Genomic DNA, 19,453 nt, shown 5'->3' with positions numbered 1-19,453 from the left:
CAGGGCGGGGGTGACAAGTCTCTTTCAAGTGTCAGGCCAAACTGTACTTTGAAAAAAAAAAAAGAGAGAAACGGGTTGTTCCAGTCCTCTCTCACACACACCTGTTTCCAGGGCGGGGATTCTGCATAGGTGCAGTTTAACTCCACAGAACGCTCCCCGTGTCCTTCACACTGGGGGAGATATAGGAGAAGAGCACACAGCTGTTTGGGATCTAGAGAAGGGACTGCGCTAAACAGCCCTCAGGATGTTCAAGAAAAAAGAAGCAACGATCAAGGCGCCCCCCAGAATCAGCAAGTGAGTACAGGTTTGAGGCTATCCTGTGTGCGTCTCAGCACGGAGATTTCAATAGAACCAGCTGGGGTATCGTTACTGCAAAGACGTTTTTTTAAAGTGGGGGAAAAAAATTAGTTGAGCGCTTTTTAAAACAAAAACAAACAGAAGAAAAAGGGCAGGTTTTTTTTGTGAGAGTGAGTGAGTGTGTTTGTTTGTTCATTCAATGAGCCAAGACGCAGCTTTTGAATTCGGGTGTCACAAAAGCTATATACAGATCCATTATCTGTCACACCCATTTACATAACAGGATAGTTTTATTCTGATAAAATGTTTAGAAACATTGAAAATGTATTCAGCTTGAAGCTGGTGGTTGCATATGTCCGTGCCGAGAGATCGCTCCGTGAAATGAAGTTATCTGACTGCGTCTAACTGTCTGTGCTGTGCTATCGTGTAATACTGCGAGAGTGGTGGACGCAGGGTGTGGAAGCATCTCTCCACAAAGCTTAGGAGTTAAATGACACGCATTCAGTTCACCTCTGACTTGAAGTTATTGCATTCCTTTAAAAAATGAGTGATGTATTTTCAAATAGAAACATGCCTTTATTCATGTTGAAATTGGGCATCGTTTAATGTAAAAAAGAAAGACAGAAAAAAAAAAAGAATCTGGACCCCGCTCAGTTTATTTCTGGTGAAATACAGACACATTCAAGCATTTCTAATTGAACATTTAGAAACAGACCCTGCATTTTAACTGGAAGTAATAACACAACGTGCACAGGTATGACTCTTGTACTAACATGTAAGTGCTGTGTACCTACATAGTACTTAAAGGCTGGTTTCACAAACCTTGATTAGCACTAGTCTTGGACTACCTTACCCAATGAAAAAATTAGACTGCCAACCAGGGGCGTCCATATGCTCTTTTTGCAGTATGCCTGCGGTTATCCCACTAACACTGTAAAGCACATTCTGAGCAGGGGAGTGCGCAGGGGGAGGGAGTCGGACTCTGACTGAGCAGGGGAGTGCGCAGGGGGAGGGAGTCGGACTCTGACTGAGCAGGGGAGTGCGCAGGGGGAGGGAGTCGGACTCTGACTGAGCAGGGGAGTGCGCAGGGGGAGGGAGTCAGACTCTGACTGAGCAGGGGAGTGCGCAGGGGGAGGGAGTCGGACTCTGACTGAGCAGGGGAGTGCGCAGGGGGAGGGAGTCGGACTCTGACTGAGCAGGGGAGTGCGCAGGGGGAGGGAGTCGGACTCTGACTGAGCAGGGGAGTGCGCAGGGGGAGGGAGTCGGACTCTGTCTGAGCAGGGGAGTGCGCAGGGGGAGGGAGTCGGACTCTGACTGAGCAGGGGAGTGCGCAGGGGGAGGGAGTCGGACTCTGACTGAGCAGGGGAGTGCGCAGGGGGAGGGAGTCGGACTCTGACTGAGCAGGGGAGTGCGCAGGGGGAGGGAGTCAGACTCTGTGACTGAGCTGCAGAGCTCGGACACACCAGGGATACCGGCCTTTCCTGTTTCTCTGTATCGTTACCAAATACCTGCTCGCTGAGATGCCTCTCTGTTGAAAAGGAAGAGGAATGTGGTAGATTGAAACAAAATCATACGCAACGCTTAATCTCAATATTTAATGTACAGCCAGAGCCAAAAGTTTTGCATCCCACTATAAAATGAACTCATTTACTTTCAGAAAGTCAAATGAAACCTGCTGAATAACGTTACGTTAACATGTCGAATTACACAACGCTGTGTAGTTTTCCATGTACAACGGACAAATTGAAAAATGTGACATTTCAAAATCTTTCATGAAATACTGTACTGCTATTACGGCTTCCGGTAGACTTTCGCGATATCATTTTGTAGTGTCTGTGATTGAATGATGTTAAATAAAAGATGTCAATTATGTTCATTTAGTATTAATGTTTTTGATTATGTCTCAATCCTAACATTCTGGGTGATGTAACACTTTTGTCCAGAGCGGTTCCTCACTGCTGTGTGTATAATAAAAATAGCTGTTAATGATCAGTAAACAAGGTCCAAAGGCAGCCTGTGCCAGCGTGGGCGATGCAACCACACCCTGCAATGGGCAATCAGTGATGCCTGCTGATCTCACGATGGCATTTACTTTGTTCTAGGTGTGGTGACAGCCTTTAATTATATTTTCTTGTATTATTTTCGCTTCAGGCCATGCACAGGCTATACAGGTTTCTTTACATAACGCTGCGGTCTCGTGATATCAGGTCTATGCCACAGCTGGTAGCGTCCCACTCTGGTTTCTTTGTGATTGTAAATCAAGCACAGAGGAATGCAGCAAACAGACTGCAGTGGTACGTATTCCATGGACCCTGTGGCTTTAACAGCATGCACACAGCACATATTTGCATGAATATAGAAGCAGCTGAAGAACATTTCAGTACAGGGCAGGTTAACTCTGCTGCTACATGAACACCTCCTGCGTTCTAACCACTTGCAGTGAGAGTGGCGGAGAGCGAATCAGACAGATGTCTTCCACGCGTTTCCCAGCTGGAGAACAGGAATCCCCTCTCTGTTTACATGATAAACAAGGACTCTTCTCTTCCATGTGGGTCAAAGGGTTTTAAAGGCATGGTGCGATCCGTGCTGATGAATCTCTCCACACAATGACAACACACTGTTCCCGTGTGGGAGGAGAGATCCTACAAGACCCGGGCGGGCTAACCCTCGCCAAACCACCTGCAGCTGCATTGCTCACATGGAACAGCTGCACACGTAGTTGTGGTTTTCAGGAGGTATTTGCAAATTGAAATGAGTGATCAGTAGATGATCCTGGAAGGAACTGGCTCATGACCTGTAGAAGCCGACGACCTTGTGTTTGTTAAACGAGCATGCTGGCCATCACACTAGAAAAACAACTCGTCCATTCAGAGAGATATTCAAGTATATATACTTGAGCTCAGAGAGACAGTAAACAGAGCGTCAGCATTGCCCTGAACCAGATCCTTCCAGGGAGGCTCCTCTCTCTGTCTGTTTACAGTATAGAGGTAGATCAGGAGTCCGTGCTGTTCAAACAGTGCGCCGCATGTGGCGTAGTGCAGGTCGATCTCTTCAGATTGGATGGGGTGTAGAGGGCGAGGTGGAGGTGCTTATCCAGCGCACACAGGCCTGGTTCAGTTTGTGTCTGTCCGGTTCAGCTCCTTATTGTTTTACCTGGGATGAGTTAGTTCCAGATGAGTTCATTCCAGTTCACTGTGTTTTGCATCAGTAAGAGGTTTCTGATGGTGGGACCTGTGCAGTCATAAATGTTTTAGATAAGATGTATCGCTGTCTGCAAATACAGGGGTGCTGCACAGGGTCCCCCCCAAAACAGGTTATATTGTTATCCTGGGGGGCTTTTAAAGGATAGAGAATAAGATCAATGAATGGTTAAACTGCTGATCATATTTCATCACATAGCTTTGGAGTGATCAATGTACAAAGTAACAATGCATACCGCTCTCTAACTCTTGAAAAGGGGCACCTCCTTGCACTGTGCTTTGCAGTACATTTCTATAAGATCAAGGAGTTTCAGCCTTGTGGTTTGAATTGGTGCAGTATGAGGATTAAACACAGAGAGGCTGAACCACAGTACCGCAGTAACTAGATCAGTTTGGGTGTTTCCAACAGGTCCACTTTCTGAACAGGTTACACCTGTACAAGGTGCAAGACTGACATCACAGCATAGACCATAAACCCTTTCAATGCACTGGTGCTATTGACAACCACAACAAAAAAATAAATATCAATAATTGACACGCCAGAGTCCCATTCCTTCTGTCTTCGCTGGATTGAGGAGTGTCATTGGACACATTATTGGAACTTGCCCCGCAGGTATTTGGAGGCCATGCCCCTCGAAGCAATGCAATAGAGATAGGCACTGTGATTCATCAGCCCTCTGCAGAAGAATGTGAGAGATGCGTGGAATTCTGGGTGTGGAGGAAGTTGCTTTTGTGGCTGTGAGCCCCTCCCTAGGCTCGATGCCAATCCTGCAGCAGACAGACAGAGGTCACCCTACCTGTCAGGCAGCATCCGACACCCAGACCTGACTCACTGCGGACCACAGAGCAGACCAGCTGAGCGAGATATGGACTGGGCTCCAGTGTGACTGTGCTGAGAGAGAGCGAGAGCGCTCTGACCAGTGTTTCTGTGCATGTTGTTTAGACGCAGGGTGACAGCGCTGGAGAGAGCTGAGAATGGAGTGTTTAGACTAGTGCTCATTATTATTAAGATACTGGTAATGACAGCGCTGGAGAGCTGAGAATGGTGTTTAGACTAGTGCTCATTATTATTAAGGTATAAATGAGTTGACCAAGTTTGAACCCCCACTTTTCACTACTTTATTGCTATGATTATGACTGTAGTAAAGTGCTGGTGTGACTGACGGTGTCCCTGCCCCCTCTCCTCAGGTCCGAGGTCAATGATCTGGCTCTGCTGATCGCTCGCATGCAGAAGAATGCGGACCAGGTGGAAAAGGACATTCTCAGCTCTGAGGAAAAACTCACTGTGGTAAGTGCGACGCTTCATGATTGTGCTCCCGTCTCAGTGCAGTCAGGACTGAACTACACGACTGTCTGTCTCCGCTTCCCACAGTACATTTTCACACATTCATTTAGCAGCTGGCTCACGGTTGGGTTTCTGTCAGATTTGGGCAGAACGTCAGTGTCGTCTCTTGCCTGTATCAGTCAGCACGGTGCTGTGCTCTCTTGTAATGTTCTCTGCTCACTCCTACAGGACCAATCCAACCGGAGGAAAGGCAAAGCCTTCGAGTATCAGAAGGTGAATGCAGACAACCTGTCCGACGCAGAGGGGCTGCTGAAGGACCTGTTCCTCGATGTCGACAAGGCCAAGAAGAAGCAGCACCCCCAGGCCATCGAGATCGATAAAGAGTGAGTCATCGCCAACGGAGCTCCCAAATAATCTCCAGCGAATAAAGCACAGGGGCTGATCCATAGTGAAGAGGCGTTTGAAATGAGTTGTGCTTCAGAAAGTGTAACTGTCTCTTCTCTCTCCCCAGTGTCAAGCTGCTGCATGAGCGCTGGTCCAAGGCCTGCGTTCAGTACCGGGAGGTCTACGATCATCTGGACGTTCCCGATAGAGGCTCCGGAATTGACTGGCCGCAAATTCTTAACAAGAAACAGGTTAGGAGGGGTTCTGCCAACCACACTTTACTGTGTCCTAGGTTTATAGTGAAAACAAAAGACATGTGTTGAATAGGCAAAATCATTGCATTCACTTTGTTAGAAGGAGGATCAGATAAACTTGAATTGCATTATTAAGCAGTTTTACAGGGAGATTGCTCACTATGGGGACTCTATAAAAAACAGGCGTAATAGAGGCTGAATACCACCACTGAGGAAATAGAAATGTGTGTAGGAATGTTATGAAAATCTAACTTGCATAACAGTGCAGGCGAGACTCTGTGTACAGCGCCAGGGTCCCGTGTAGTGATTTAAAGAAGGTCAGTATTGAGATCTGCTTGCGTTCAGATCAGCTGACGAGGACCCAATGAGAGAAGGCAGTGGGAATCAATTTGACGTGTGAGAACGGCTTTGTCTAGTTTTTGGTTGTAGCTGCTCATAACCTGTTTAAAAGCAGAGCTGTGTTGCTGAGCTCCCTTGCTGACGGTGTGTCTGTCTCTGCAGAGGCAGGTGAATGGAGGGGTGTATGGACCCACCCTGCCGGAGCTGGAGAAGCAGATCGCAGAGCACAACATCCTGCACAAGGAGGTGGAGCAGTACGGGCCGCAGATCGAAAACAGCAAAACCAACAACCCTGTGAGTCACCCCAAACCCCACCCCTCAAACCCCACACCCCAAACCACAAACCCTCGATCAGGGGTCCTGTGAGACCAGTACGGGCCACAGATTGAAAACAGTAAAACCAGCAACCCTGTGTAAATCGCTTCAAAACAAAATCATGAATTGTGTTTTTTTTTTTCTATTTCAGGAACAGTATGCTAATATTCAGGAGCAATACAAGAATCTGTTGGTAAGAATTGGAACAGACATACATGGCTCTGAAATGTGGTGTTACTGTTTGGCGTGTCCCGTGCTCACAGTGTCTTCCCTCGCCAGGATAACTCGCAGTGGCGCAGGCACTACCTGGGCAGTCTGTACGACTACATGCAGGGCTGCACCAAGGAGCTCACCTACCTGAACGAGCAGCAGGAACAGGTGCTGAAGCGGGACTGGAGCGACCGCATGGCTGAGCCTGCAGACGTGCGCAGGCAGTACGAGGTGAGGAGAGAGGGAGGGAGAGGGAGGATCTGCCAATGTGTGCAGGAAGTCTGAGGTGAGGAGGGAGAGGGAGAGGGAGAGGGAGAGGGAGGGAGAATCTGTCAACGTGCGCAGGCAGTACGAGGTGAGGCGAGAGAGGGAGAATCTGCCAATGTGCGCAGGCAGTACGAGGTGAGGAGAGAGGGATGGCGGGAGGGAGAGGAAGAGAGAGAGACATGGAGAATCTGCAGACGTTTGCAGGAAGTATGAGGTGAGGGAGAAGGAGAGAGAGGCAGGGAGAATCTGCTGACGTGTGCAGGCAGTACAAGGTGAGGAGAGAGGGAGAGGGAGCGGGGAGAGGCAAAGACAAGAGAAGGAAGGAGAGAAATGAGAAACAAAGAGAAAGAGGGAAGAACAAATGAAATAAAGCCAATGTATAGTTACTGTCTACACAGATAGCGACTGCTAAAGCCACCCTCTAAATGCAGTCTTTATGGACAGACGGTCTTTAGTACTGGACTCATAGCTTTATCCTGAACATCTTGCGCTTAGCCCTCCCAGCAGACAGTGGGAGACGCTGAGCTCCATGCTGGCTTGTCTCCCCTCAGAATTTCAAGACCAATAGCCTGATGACCCACGAGAGCGAGGTGAACAAGCTGCAGGACGATGGGGACCGGCTCATTGAGATGAAGCATCCCGCCAGCCCCACCATCCAGGTGAGAGCAGCAGGGCTTGGCTCGCACCTGCACTGCACAGAAACGGATGAGAGCTGGAGAGTTCATGATTGCAATTATTATTTACTTTCAGGATCTTTCAGCACATAGTATTAGCACAGTGCCACGTCAGGATTTCACAATCTGTCTCACACATAAGAAAATTGTGAATAAAGAAGGGCTCTTCTACAGTAAAGTATAGCACTTGTTCATTTTTCTGCTAACATGGCCTAACCGTGAATTAAACACATTTGTGAACTACCCAATAAAAAATAATGGAGGGAGCATTGTAGTTCATGTTTTAGTTTATGAGTGAGTGATCAATGCAGTAAAAACGGTACAGATGGACCGACTCTAAATTCCAGAACAGCATGCGCGTGTCTGACAGCGTGGAGGAGGGGTGGGGTGCCTGAGGGTTCTGCCCCACTTTCAGAGCTGTAATGCGGTTCCTCTCTGTCCTCAGGCACACAGAGACGCGGTTCGGAACGAGTGGCAGAGCTTACTGAACCTCTGCATCTGCCAGGAGAGCCACCTTCAGAATGTGGAGGACTATAAAAAGGTAGAGAAGCACCATCTTCTGCATTGCTGCACAAAACACCAACACACAGCTCACAACTGCTATGAGCACATGCTGAATCCCGTTCTTTATTTCTTTGTTAAAGGCGTCTGTAATAGCGATCAGAGTTCTTGCTCAGGCTCCTGTTTGGACCATAACTTACACACATGAAACTTCAGTTCTAGTCGTTCTGTTTTAAGCCACTTAATTACAAGGCAACCCCGGACTCTTGTGTTCTTGCACTGAATGATCCAGCTGCTGCTACCAAGTCAAGCTGTAATACCAACACAGAAGTGAAATGCAGAGATTACAGGCTGGTCAGTAACAAGCCTACAATGAATGTTGTAATGCACTCCTGGCGCTGCACCTCCCTGTGTTGCTTCTCAGCACTACGCTGCACACAGCATGCCTCTCGTCTGTAGAAGAGTTTCTATCAGGAGGGCTATTTCAAATGAATGGAAAGAGTGATGCCATGTTTCTCTCTCCCTTGCTGCTGCTCTTCAGTTCCAGGATGATGTGGACACCGTGTCCCAGTCTGTCCAGAAGCTCAACACAGAACTCGACCCCAAATCCCTCGGCCTCAAAAGCAACAGTGAGATCCTGAGGACTATCGAGGTGAGGGTCTGGGGGGTCCGGGGGGGTGGGATTGGAACGGGTTGGAAGGCATTGTATCAGTACTTCTGAACAAGAGATTATGCAGGAGACTATTAAAGTTCACAGGGTACATTGTTCATGCAGCTGCATGGAATACGAGAAAGCTATTCAGCCTCAACAAAGACAACTGGCTGCATTCCTTTCTAAGTCCCTGTCCTTGTCATCCCACCCACCAGTCTTAACCCAAACTCAGTGGTAGTATTAACCCTTCATCTTGTCACAGCCCCTCCACAAAACTGAGCCGTGCCTGGGGGATGCTAAGAGTGGCTCTGGAGCTGCTTGAGGGGAGGGTGCTGTGTGTTCAGGGGTAGCCCCTCTCTTCTCTCCTTCTCCTCACGCTGCGTGTCTGTCTCTGCAGAGCCAGGAGAAGAGCATCCTGCAGAACGAGCGTCTGCTCGCGGACCTGAAGAAGCGCAGCCCCTACATCGCCCCTCTCAAACTGCGCCGCTCCCGCACCTCCAAACCCGTTGGTGTGGAGTCCCTGTGCGACTGGGACAACGGCAAGGTGAGAGCCACTCATCGGAGGCATGTTTATACAGTCACCAGGGACAGCTTACAATGAGAACATAAGATGCCACGTAAACCTGACATAACATCGGTTATGCCAGATATTAGGTAGACTGTCCCAGAAGGCATCGATGATGAAAATATAATATTACTACATTTCTAGTTTCAACACAACCATATTAATGGTCTTATCCGCTGCTTCACTACACCCAGAGCCTCTCTGCATGGTTCTGACTGTCTTCTCATCCTGTCAGGCGGAGGTGACGCGTGGAGAGAAGTTCATCCTGAAAGACAACACCGACAACGAGAACTGGGTGGTGCAGGCCAGCAATGGGGTGACCAAGAGCCTCCCTGGAGTGTGCTTCAACATCCCTCCCCCAGACCCTGAGGCCATCGACAAGCTGGACAGGTACCACACTGCCGTCTGTGTAGGACGCTCACACACTCACGAACACAAACGCTGTCTACTGCACTTCTTATAAGCTGTACTGTATAGTGCTACCTCGCTATGCACGTCAAAGAGAGAAGTCTTCCCCCCTCTCACCTTGTTCTTCTGACCATTAATGTTAAAGTGAATAACTTGTCTCCTCTGCTTGGCGGCCAGGCTGAATAATGACATGAACGAGCTGAAGAGGAACAGGGCTGACCTGCAGAGCAGCTTGAAGAGACAGCCTATGGAGGTGAACCGCTCGCAGAAAGCAGGTGCGCTCGGCTTCAAACCCTCTTACACCTTCATAGTGACAATCCGCAATGCCCTTCACACAGACGAGTCGGAAATCCCAGTGACACGCCGTTGCAGAAGCAAATCCAAATTAGGAATACAACAAAAATAAAGCCAATGTTTCTGACAAAATGGCTTACTGGAACCAATTTAGTTTTTTTTTTTAATACAACTCATGATTTGAGTGCTTAAAGTTATGTCAAATGTACCATTACAGTACCATCATCTTACTCTCAGCATAGCAGAACCCATAGCAGCCTAAAGCAATTCAAACAATAAGTACACATGCATCTGTGTCAAATACTGCACAGTGTTGCCCTGATACGATTGCACACTGATGTGGTTCTGTGGTGCTGCAACTGATAAACAGCGTGTATTGGTTGTGATAATACTTTGGTGCCATTGTCAAGTGGCTTTTACCAGTGTAGCAGCTCCTCTGATCGCACTGCAGAGGAGGTAATGCAACGGGAGACATTTTGGCTCCAAGAAGGAGTCCATAATGTGTTCTGTACTATAGAGCAATGGGACCTAGATGGGAGACCCGGGGGTGCAGTTTCCTAAATCTCTCTGGGCCCCTCCATCTCTTCCAGGAGGCGTCTACAGCAGCAACGACGAGCCTCAGGCCAGGAAGTTTTCTGAGCGGCTGGACCTGATCAACGGGGACCTGGTGCAGACAGAGAAGGACATCGTGAACCGCCTGCGAGCTCCACTGAACCGCAGCTCCGCGCCCCAGGACGTGAGCACCCAGCTCCAGGACCAGGAGGTGAGGCCAGAGCCCAAACAGAGCTATAGTGGGACCCCACAGTCACGAGACCACGCTGTCTGTGTGTCACCTTGCAACGAGAATGAAAGTGCCAGTGGAACAGCATTGCGGGGCAACTGGGAGCCATAACCTGTTCCACAGCATGAAGGGATGCCTTATTAATGGGGGGCATTGTATTATTCTTAAGGGATTTTTGTTCACAATATATCTGTGATGGCTAGTTAACTTCTTCAATGCATTTTGCATCGTACAGTACAATATACAGTGCCTCTGGAGAGGGTAATGGTCGCAGGTGACAGTGTTGCCTATCGGACTCGTGGAGTCTGTGTCGCACTCAAATCTCTGGTTCCCCCATGCAGCGCACCAACAAAGCCCTGCAGAGCATCGGGATGGAGAAGGACGTGGCCCAGCGGGAGATTGAGGCTTTCTTCTCCACAAAGCCCACCGGCCCCACAGCAGCGGCATTGCCCAACAAACTGAACAACGTCAAGAGCAAGTACGACGAGGTCAGCGCCCTGTCCAGCCTGTACACGCAGAAGTAAGTGCCAGCCTCCGTCTAGCGGGTGTGAAACAACACCGCGTGACGTTCACGGTGCAGTCTGGATAAGAGGAGAGACTGGCTGTGGATTCATAGTGACGGTTTCATTCCTGAGGAATTCAACACCAATAAGGGGGTGCGAAATAATCGGATTGGAGAACATAAACGTCACGTCTGTTTCCCCATCAGAGCCAACGCTGCCCTGAATCTGGAGAATGACATCAAGAAGGCGGACGGCATCATCTCCAAGTTTGAGCGTGAACTGGCAGCAGACACGGGCATCGTCAACAACCCCAGCGCCATCCAGGAACGCAACCGGGAGCTCCAGGTGGGCATACTCTGAACACTCCCGACCTGTGATGGGACAGCCCAAGCCACTGTGCCACACTGTATCCACAAGGGCCTTAGATCTACACTGGGCCACACAACCTCCCTCCCAGTGGCTCAGCTCTAACCACTTGGCCACTCTGCCTCCCTCCTTGTCTCTCAGCTCTAACTACCTGGTCATGCTGCCTCCCATCCACTTAGCTTTTACCACCAGACCACATTGTCTCCCTCACAATCCTACCAGCCACTAGGCCACACTGTCTCCAAATACTTAGCTTTAAACACAACATAAAAACAAGTCTGGTGTGTGTTTGTCCCCTGCTCTCCTGTCTCTGCTCCCGTCTCTGCTGTGAGATAACGTCCCTTTTTTATCGCACCCCGCCGCCCCTTGCCTCCTTTAGAAAATGAAGAGCGATCTGTCTGAGAAGGATGATGTTCTGATGAAGCTGGGCAAAGACCTGGATGTGACGCAGCAGCAGTGCAACTCCCTGCAGAAGGGCTTCCAGGAGTACTGCCCCGACATCAAGAAGCAAGAGGCCGAAGTGCAGAGACTGCGAGAACGATACGCCAACGTGGCCAGCCAGATCGGTCAGAGGTGAGCACACAGGAATTCACTTCTTAGAAATGCACTGGGGTTCTATTCTCTCAGCAGCCTATTGTATCTTCAGTTACTTTTTTAAATAAGACAGCGTTTGGTTATCATGATGCTTGATGCTGAGACGGTCTGGAGCATCATGTTCGGGCAGCCAGCCAGTCAGTGAATCCTCAGCACATGAACACCAACTGCTGTGGCTGTTTCTACAGAACCATAATATAGAAATATTCACCGAGTGCAGTTTTGATAAGAAATTAAAATACAAAGATGTAACCTTCCTCCCTCTCCTCTCTCCTCTCCCGACCAGAGAGCAGCTCACGCAGGAAGCTAGTCGAAAGAACCAGAGCCTGCAGAATTCCTGCCAATCCCTGAATAACTTCATGGACAATCTACCCAACAACAAGATCAGCAGCAGCGATGGTCTCTCCCAGGTCACCAACAAGTACACCTCCCAGAAGGTAAGGGGGTTAGGAACCCAGGCCCCATTTCAACGCCCTGCATAATTACAGAACGAAGCTTCATTTGTTAACCACAGCCCAGTTTGTGAGGCTTCTGCGTGATTCTAGGGAGTTGGTTAATGCATTATGCCTCTCTCTGCTCTTGGAGATCTGGGTTCAGTTCCAGCTTAGAATAGTCTCACGGCACAAAACCACCACACGTTTTCATGAAGCCATCAGCTGGCACTTCTCAAACAGAGATGCCAAGAGGGATCGGATGAGCGTCGGGACTGAACTGCCCCTCACGTTGCCACTGCTTGTGCTATCACTGCTCTATGGATGAGAGTGGGGCTGTTCTTAGTCTCCAGAGACAGTAATCCAAACACCACAAAATAACTAGATACATTATTTGGGAGTTTCAGACAGCAATTTCTTAAACTTTCTGTGACATTTTTCCAGGGGGTTGTGGAAGACATCAAGAGGAAGGCAGGTGATATGGACCGGACCGTCGACCTCTCCCAAGACCTTCAGATGCTCCTCAATGTACGTTTTGGGCAAACTATTTTATCCATACAATGAAAAAAAAACATAAAACAGTTTGAAAAGGCAGTTGGACAGCCATCGTTCTGTCAATTTTCTTAATTAATACCGTCTTTCTCCCCTTTTTAAAAGGAATACGACACAGTCTCAGACAAGTACCGCTCATCCCTGGACCCCACGATCGGTGCGCAGGATGCGAAGAGGCTGCGCACCACCCCCCTACAAGACAGCATCCAGAAACAGGTAAGACTGGACACCGGCAAACTAGACTGGACCCGTCCCATTAACTACCAAGGGGGTCTGTAACATCAAGATTTCTCAGACCTTTATAACACTTTCCCCACCTGTTTTTCACTTGGTAACACCAAATTAAAAAGGTGTATTCAATGCAAATTGAAAAAAAAGAGACTACCAAACTGTGTTTTTTTTTTTTTTTACAATCATTTACATTTTAGAAAACTGGGAAACAGAGATCTGAGCAGCTCCGGAACCAGTTGTCTGAGTTTGTGTTCTTGACTGCTTGCTTGTTTTTTTTTTTAATGTTTAGGAGAAGGACCTGGTGAGCCACTACACTCAGGTCTCTGCTGAGAACGAGCAGCTCCTGAACCAGCTGGATTATGCTAGCAAGGTCATGGGAAAGGTACCGTGGAGTTATACATGTTTGAAAAATATGTTAATACTACTTTTTAAAAAAAGATCAAGGATTGCTATCGTAAAGGTTAGCAACTTTTCACAATTTTTGCAACTGTGGAGACTCTAAATAACACAAAAAAATGCAGTAGTGTAAAGACTGTCTGTGTGATCATATTAAAAAAAGAGACCACTTTTATTACATGTATGCATTTTGTAGACTTTATAACAATTCCCCCAATTCATGCATTCTCTGTTCCGATCTGCAGAAGGAGCAGCAAGTCAATCAGGTGGTGATTCAACAGCAACTCCAGCAAAACAGCCAGCTGAAAAGCATCAACGAGACAGAGAGCCTGAAGACTGATCTGGAGAATGAGATCTCCCGACGCACCCGCGTGGAGAATGAGCTGGCAGAGACCAGGAAAAGGCTGACGATCCTGAAGGGCAGGAGAGGGGTGGAGAGGATCGAGGAGAAGGAGGTGGTGCAGTACTACCGAGACCCCAAACTGGAGAGCGACCTCTTCACCCTGAGGAGCAAGATAGAAGATGAGAACATGAGGCGCTCCTCCATCCAGACTGAAATCGACGTGACAAGCAAAAAGATCACAGTCTTGGAGAAGGAAATGAAGACCATCAAGCCCCAGTTGCTGACCAAGGAAGTGACCCAGATTGAGCCTGACCCCCAGCTGGACAGAGACGCAGCCAAACTGAGAGAAGAGATCCGCAGACTGAAAGAAGAGTTGTGGAAGTTGGAGAGCGAGACAGTGCACACGAGGACTGAGATCACCATCCTGGAGCAGCAGAAGCCCAAAGTCAGGGAGAGGATGGTGATGAAAGAGGTGGTAAAGTTAGAGAAAGACCCTGAGATGTTAATGGCATGCAGGACCTTCGAGAAGCAGATTGCTGACGAAAGCCAGAGGAGCAAATCCTTGAATGACCTCATCTTCCAAACGAGGAGCCAGATCAACACCCTGGAGAGGATCATTCCCACAGTGGAGCCCAAGATCATCACAAAGGAGGTGAAGAAAGTGGAGCAGGACCCCATGCTCATCAATGAGTCTGCTAGGCTCCGCACTGCCCTGGAAGAGGAGAGGAACTCCACCTCCAACCTGCTGAAGGAGTTTACCAACCTACAGCTCCGCTTCACACAAGTGGACGTGATGAAACAGAAGGTGGAAATCAAGGAGATTGTCAAGGAAATCTTCCAGGTTGACCCAGAAACAGAGAGGGAGCTGGTCCGCCTCAGGAGAGAGCTGCAGGATTCCACCAAGCAACGAGAACAACTGGAGGTAGACATCAATAAGGTCATGGTGGACCTGAATGCCCTGAGGTCTCAGCCGCCAAAGGTGGAAATAAAAGAGGTGAACCAGGAAGTGGTGAAACTGGAGAAGAGCCCAGAGACCCTGCGGGAGATTGAGAGGATGAAGCAGCAGCTGGAGCGGCAGAACTCCAGCTACAACAGTTCCTATGAGCTGCTGCTCCGCATGCGCAAGGAGAGGGACGAGTGGAAGGTAGAGAAGTCCAAGGTGGAAACCAAGCTAGTTACCAAGGAGGTGATCCGGTATGAAAACGACCCCCTCCTGGAGAAGGAAGCAGACAGGCTCCGGAGGGAGCTGCGTGACGAAGGTCAGCAGCGCAGAGCGACGGAGGAAAAGGTTTTCGACCTGCAGAACACATACATCCTCCTCGAGAGGCAGAAGCCCCAGGAGAAGGTGGTGGTCCAGGAAGTCACACGGCTACAGAAGGACCCCAGGCAGGCCATGGAGCATGAGAAGCTGAGCAGGAGTCTGGACGAGGAGGTGAAGACCAGAAGGAAGCTGGAGCTGGAAGTGCAGCAGCTCCGTGCCTTGGTGGAGGAGAAGGAGAGGATCCTGAACCAACAGGACGATCGCAGCAAGAAGATCCAAGTGGAGATGGAGCTCAGGCAAATAAAGACCCGCATCACAGAGATCAATTCGGCCCCACCACCCATCGAGGAGAACATCATCATGGAGGAGGTTCTGAAGGTGGAGAGAGACCCCCACCTGGAGAAGGTATCCAGCAGCTTGCGGGGCGAGCTGGAGAAAGAGAGGAACGACATCCTGAGGCTGGAGAGGGAGTTCAGGAACATCCAGATCAAGGTGGAGGTCCTGACCAGGGAGAAGTCCATGGAGAAGACAGTCTACAAAGAGGTGATCAGGGTAGAGAAAGACAGACTGGTGGAAGGTGAACGAACAAGGATAAGGGACCAGCTGAACCAGGAGAGGAACACAAGGCGGGACGCAGAGGATGAGCTGCAGCGTCTCTCGGACCGTCTCAACAGACTGGAGAACACGAGGAGCAGCATCTCCCGGGAGGAGGCCATGCTCATACAGACCAGGGACGCCCTACGCAGGGATAAGGAGGCTGTTGAAAAGGACTTGAAGATGCTGGACATGGAGAAGCAGCATATGAGCATCTCCTACCAGCAGCATTCCAAGCTGATGAGTGAGAGGAGTCTGGTAAGCAGGGAGAAGAGCATTAAGATGGAGACGGAGATGATGCGGCTGGAGCAGGACATCCTGCAGGAGAAAGACAAGCTCCGCCAGAGGGAGCTCACCCTCCGGGAGCTGTTGGAGAAACTGAAGAATGAGGAGAAGCAGAACGAGATGCACATGTACGAAAGCAACCTTTCCACCAAGATCTCCATCTTCGACCCCGATACGGGCAAAAACATGTCCCCTTACGAGGCTTACAAGAGAGGCCTGATCGACTACAGCCAGTACATCATACTCCAAGAGCAGGAGTGCGACTGGGAGGAGATCACCACCAGGAGCTCCGGTGAACAGATGCTCCTGGACAAAAAGAGTGGCAAGCAGTACTCCATCGACGAAGCGCTCAGACAAAACCGGGTGACTCCCGAGCAGGTCCGCAGATTCAGGGAAGGCAAGCTCCACATCGCCGAGTTCGCCCTTCTGGTGGCTGGCGAAACCAAGCCCAAACCAATTGCCCCGTTGCTTTCCTCCACCACACACCTACAGAACTTCAGCTACCAGTCTGGAACCGTCTCCAGCTCCCAACAGGAGGATAACTTCCCCATCGCGGGGATCTATGACCCCAGCACGGACACCACGATGTCTGTGCGCAGCGCCGTGACCAGGAAGCTCATCGACCCCATCACTGGGCAGAAGCTGCTGGAGATGCAGGCGGCCACGGGCGGGATCATCGACATCTCCACCAGGGACCGCTACTCCGTCCACAAGGCGGCCGAGCGAAGCCTGATCGATAACGCGCAACTCCAGAGGCTGCTCAACGCCCAGAAAGCCTTCACCGGGGTGGAGGACCCAGTCACCAAGAACCAGCTCTCCGTCGGTGAGGCCGTGCAGAAGGGCTGGATGCCGCGGGACAACGGTATGCGTTACATGGAGGCCCAGTACCTGACAGGGGGGCTGGTAGATCCCAAGCAGGCCGGGCGCATCGACCTGCAGGATGCCGTCACCAGGAAGATGATCGACGGCAGCATGGCCAGGGAGCTCCAGGAGGACGTCAACTACGCCAAGGACCTGATCGACCCCGTCACCAAGGAGAAGATCAACTACAAGGAGGCCATGGATCGCTGCCACACGGACGAGCACACCGGCCTCCTCCTCCTGCCAGCGTCTTCCAACAGCCAGTCGTATGCAACCTACAGGCCAGTTAACAAGCTGAGCAACACGCTGTACTCCAGCCTGAATTACTGAACCCCACCCCCCACCTTCCTGACATGGGTCCCGTTCTCCTCCAGCTCTGATGGACATAAATATAGCTCGGTCTACCCGATTTCATTGAAAACTAAACGGGCCACGTCCAGGTGAAGACTAAACACAGCTTTTAACAGGAAGCCCTGTGCTGCCCTGTAACTATTTGGTTCAGTCTCTTAGCCTTGTTTTATCTTATGTTAAGAAGGGTGTGCAAACAAAATGCTTTAAAACATAAAAAAAACGTATTCTTTTGATATTTTTTAATACAGTTTCATTGTTAAAACTGTTGGGATACTAGCAATAAAAAATATTTTTAAAAAAGGCATTACAACTTACAAGATCCCATGCAGTCCTTATCAAACTTTGATATTGTGTTAGTCTGGTGGATGGGTCTTGATGCAGTCTGTGCACTTGAAGGATTAACCCACAGATTGTGTGTGTGTGTGTGTGTGTGTGTGTGTATATATATACACACACACTAGAACAGCCTCTTTGGTAAATTGTTCACTGCTGTACTTCAAGATTATACTTTATTAAATTTTCATTACGTTGAACCTACTGTCTGTTTTTTTTGTTCTTATCTACGTCCATGTTAGCCTTGTTTTAACCCACGTCTCCTGAAATAGCACAGGCAATGCTAGCCCACACTACAAAACTCAATGGAACAAAAGCCCCAACGGGAGGGGGGGAATATATGAATATAATTTAGATATTTTATTTAACATCATGTAATCAAAGAAACTACAAAATTATATCGCAAAAAGTCTACCGGAAGCCGTAAGAGTAGTACAATATGTCACATTTTTCATTTACTGTCTAATCATATCTTAACATTGGAGACACACGGCCAGGACTACTGCAAATAACAAAGAGAATGGGTTCAAAACTAAAATATAAACCATGTGTTACTTTATTTATTATTTCTACATCAGCAAAAAGAATTGGGTTTTACTGCAGAAACCAAAACCTGCACAACAGTGTATTTAGTAAAGCCCAAACAAGCTGCGAAGGGTTCCCATTCACATTGTCTTCACGCTGAGACTAGCTGCAGTGATGGAAGGGTTAATGTTACCACTTCTGGGCTGCGGTGTGAGGAGTAGCTGGTTTGAGAAGCTCAGGGACTGGGTATCCCAGTTATGGTCTAAACCAGTCAGCCGCCATGCTGGTCCCAGTACGACCCTGCAGAGTGCAGCAGTCCTCTTGTCATTCAGTTCTGTGGCTCCCGCAGTATAGCCACTCAGCCAGCGATCTGGTCAGCAGGGCCCTCCGGTGGTGGTGTGCGGAATGGGTGTGCCCCTCTCCCCCTCCCTCTCCCTCTCCCTCTCCTGGAAGAACCTCCTCTGCGTGGAAGGTTAACCCCTTCCACGCAGGTCAGCATGCGGGCCCGCAGCACTCTGGCGCCATCTGCTGGATGGAGGAGAACATTTCAGAACACAGCACTGGCCCCAGGCCCCACCAGGTCAATACCAAGAGCACACGGGAGGAGCTACTGAAAACGTAGACACGTTAATAAAGGGAGCCTGCAACTCTCACAATGTATACATTTAAACCGACCTGCCTCCAGTGTGAATCCCTAGCACCTGATGAAGGCTGCTGTTATTGACGCTGCTTTTAAATAACTTTTTCTACATCTGAGTTTTTCACTGTTCTCTTTTTCACAACCGCTCTGGTTCACGCCCCGAAGCCTGTGTCCCACGTCCTCTGCTCTCACACTCCCCCAGCGTCATGTACGGTGACCCGGTAATGGGCAGGAAGGGCTCCAAGAAGCCCGTGAGAACCTTAAAAACAAAAAAGATCACGTATTTACAATCATTCCTCCTTTAAACTTGCATGCTTGCTTCCCTGTGCGACAGTTATTAGCACCCTATATCTATTGATCCCACCCATGAACCCAGACACTGGCAAAGAGCGGGACTCTGCGGTACTCTGCTACCTTCCAGACCGAGCTGCTCACCCATATCCTGGATTTACAAACGAGAGGAGGCCATTCGGCCCATCTTGCTCGTTTGGTTGTTAGTAGCTTATTGATCCCAGGATGTCAGCTTCAACAACATTACTGGGGAGTTGGTTCCAGTCCCTCACAATTCTCTATGTAAAAAAGTGCCTCCTATTTTCTGTTCTAAATGCCCCTTTATCTAATCTCCATTTGTGACCCCTGGTCCTTGTTTCTTTTTTCAGGTCGAAAAAGTCACCTGGGTCGACATTGTCAATACCGTTGACTCACACCTAACCTCTACACCTACCACTAAACCGAACTGTCGCTATCAACTGTTACTATTA

The 19,453-nt window shown here is 49.2% G+C and overlaps 1 protein-coding gene across 1 annotated transcript; it reads left to right on the top strand.

The window, feature by feature from the left end:
- Window positions 1-151: 151 nt before the first annotated feature.
- LOC117424681 (envoplakin-like) lies at window positions 152-17,727 on the top strand. Its single transcript, XM_034041295.3, has 22 exons — window positions 152-294; window positions 4,686-4,785; window positions 5,011-5,165; window positions 5,294-5,417; window positions 5,922-6,053; window positions 6,226-6,267; window positions 6,354-6,515; window positions 7,103-7,210; window positions 7,671-7,766; window positions 8,268-8,378; window positions 8,776-8,922; window positions 9,179-9,333; window positions 9,529-9,626; window positions 10,236-10,408; window positions 10,768-10,946; window positions 11,136-11,274; window positions 11,675-11,868; window positions 12,176-12,326; window positions 12,765-12,848; window positions 12,978-13,088; window positions 13,393-13,485; window positions 13,745-17,727. The coding sequence occupies exons 1-22, from the start codon at window positions 245-247 to the stop codon at window positions 17,171-17,173; spliced, it is 6,033 nt and encodes a 2,010-aa protein (XP_033897186.3). The 5' UTR covers window positions 152-244; the 3' UTR covers window positions 17,174-17,727.
- Window positions 17,728-19,453: the final 1,726 nt, after the last annotated feature.

Source organism: Acipenser ruthenus, chromosome 19 (genome assembly GCF_902713425.1).
Source record: "Acipenser ruthenus chromosome 19, fAciRut3.2 maternal haplotype, whole genome shotgun sequence".
Taxonomy (NCBI): domain Eukaryota; kingdom Metazoa; phylum Chordata; class Actinopteri; order Acipenseriformes; family Acipenseridae; genus Acipenser; species Acipenser ruthenus.
Note: the sequence above shows the minus strand (reverse complement) of the source record. Positions and strands in the feature narration are given on the sequence as shown.

Bases quoted from the DNA above. Each gene is read 5' to 3' on its own strand.
- LOC117424681 (XM_034041295.3), top strand. From the start codon at position 245: ATGTTCAAGAAAAAAGAAGCAACGATCAAGGCGCCCCCCAGAATCAGC. The intron at 11,275-11,674 runs GTGGGCATACTC...TGCCTCCTTTAG, and splicing joins AACGCAACCGGGAGCTCCAG to AAAATGAAGAGCGATCTGTC. The intron at 13,089-13,392 runs GTAAGACTGGAC...TTTAATGTTTAG, and splicing joins AAGACAGCATCCAGAAACAG to GAGAAGGACCTGGTGAGCCA.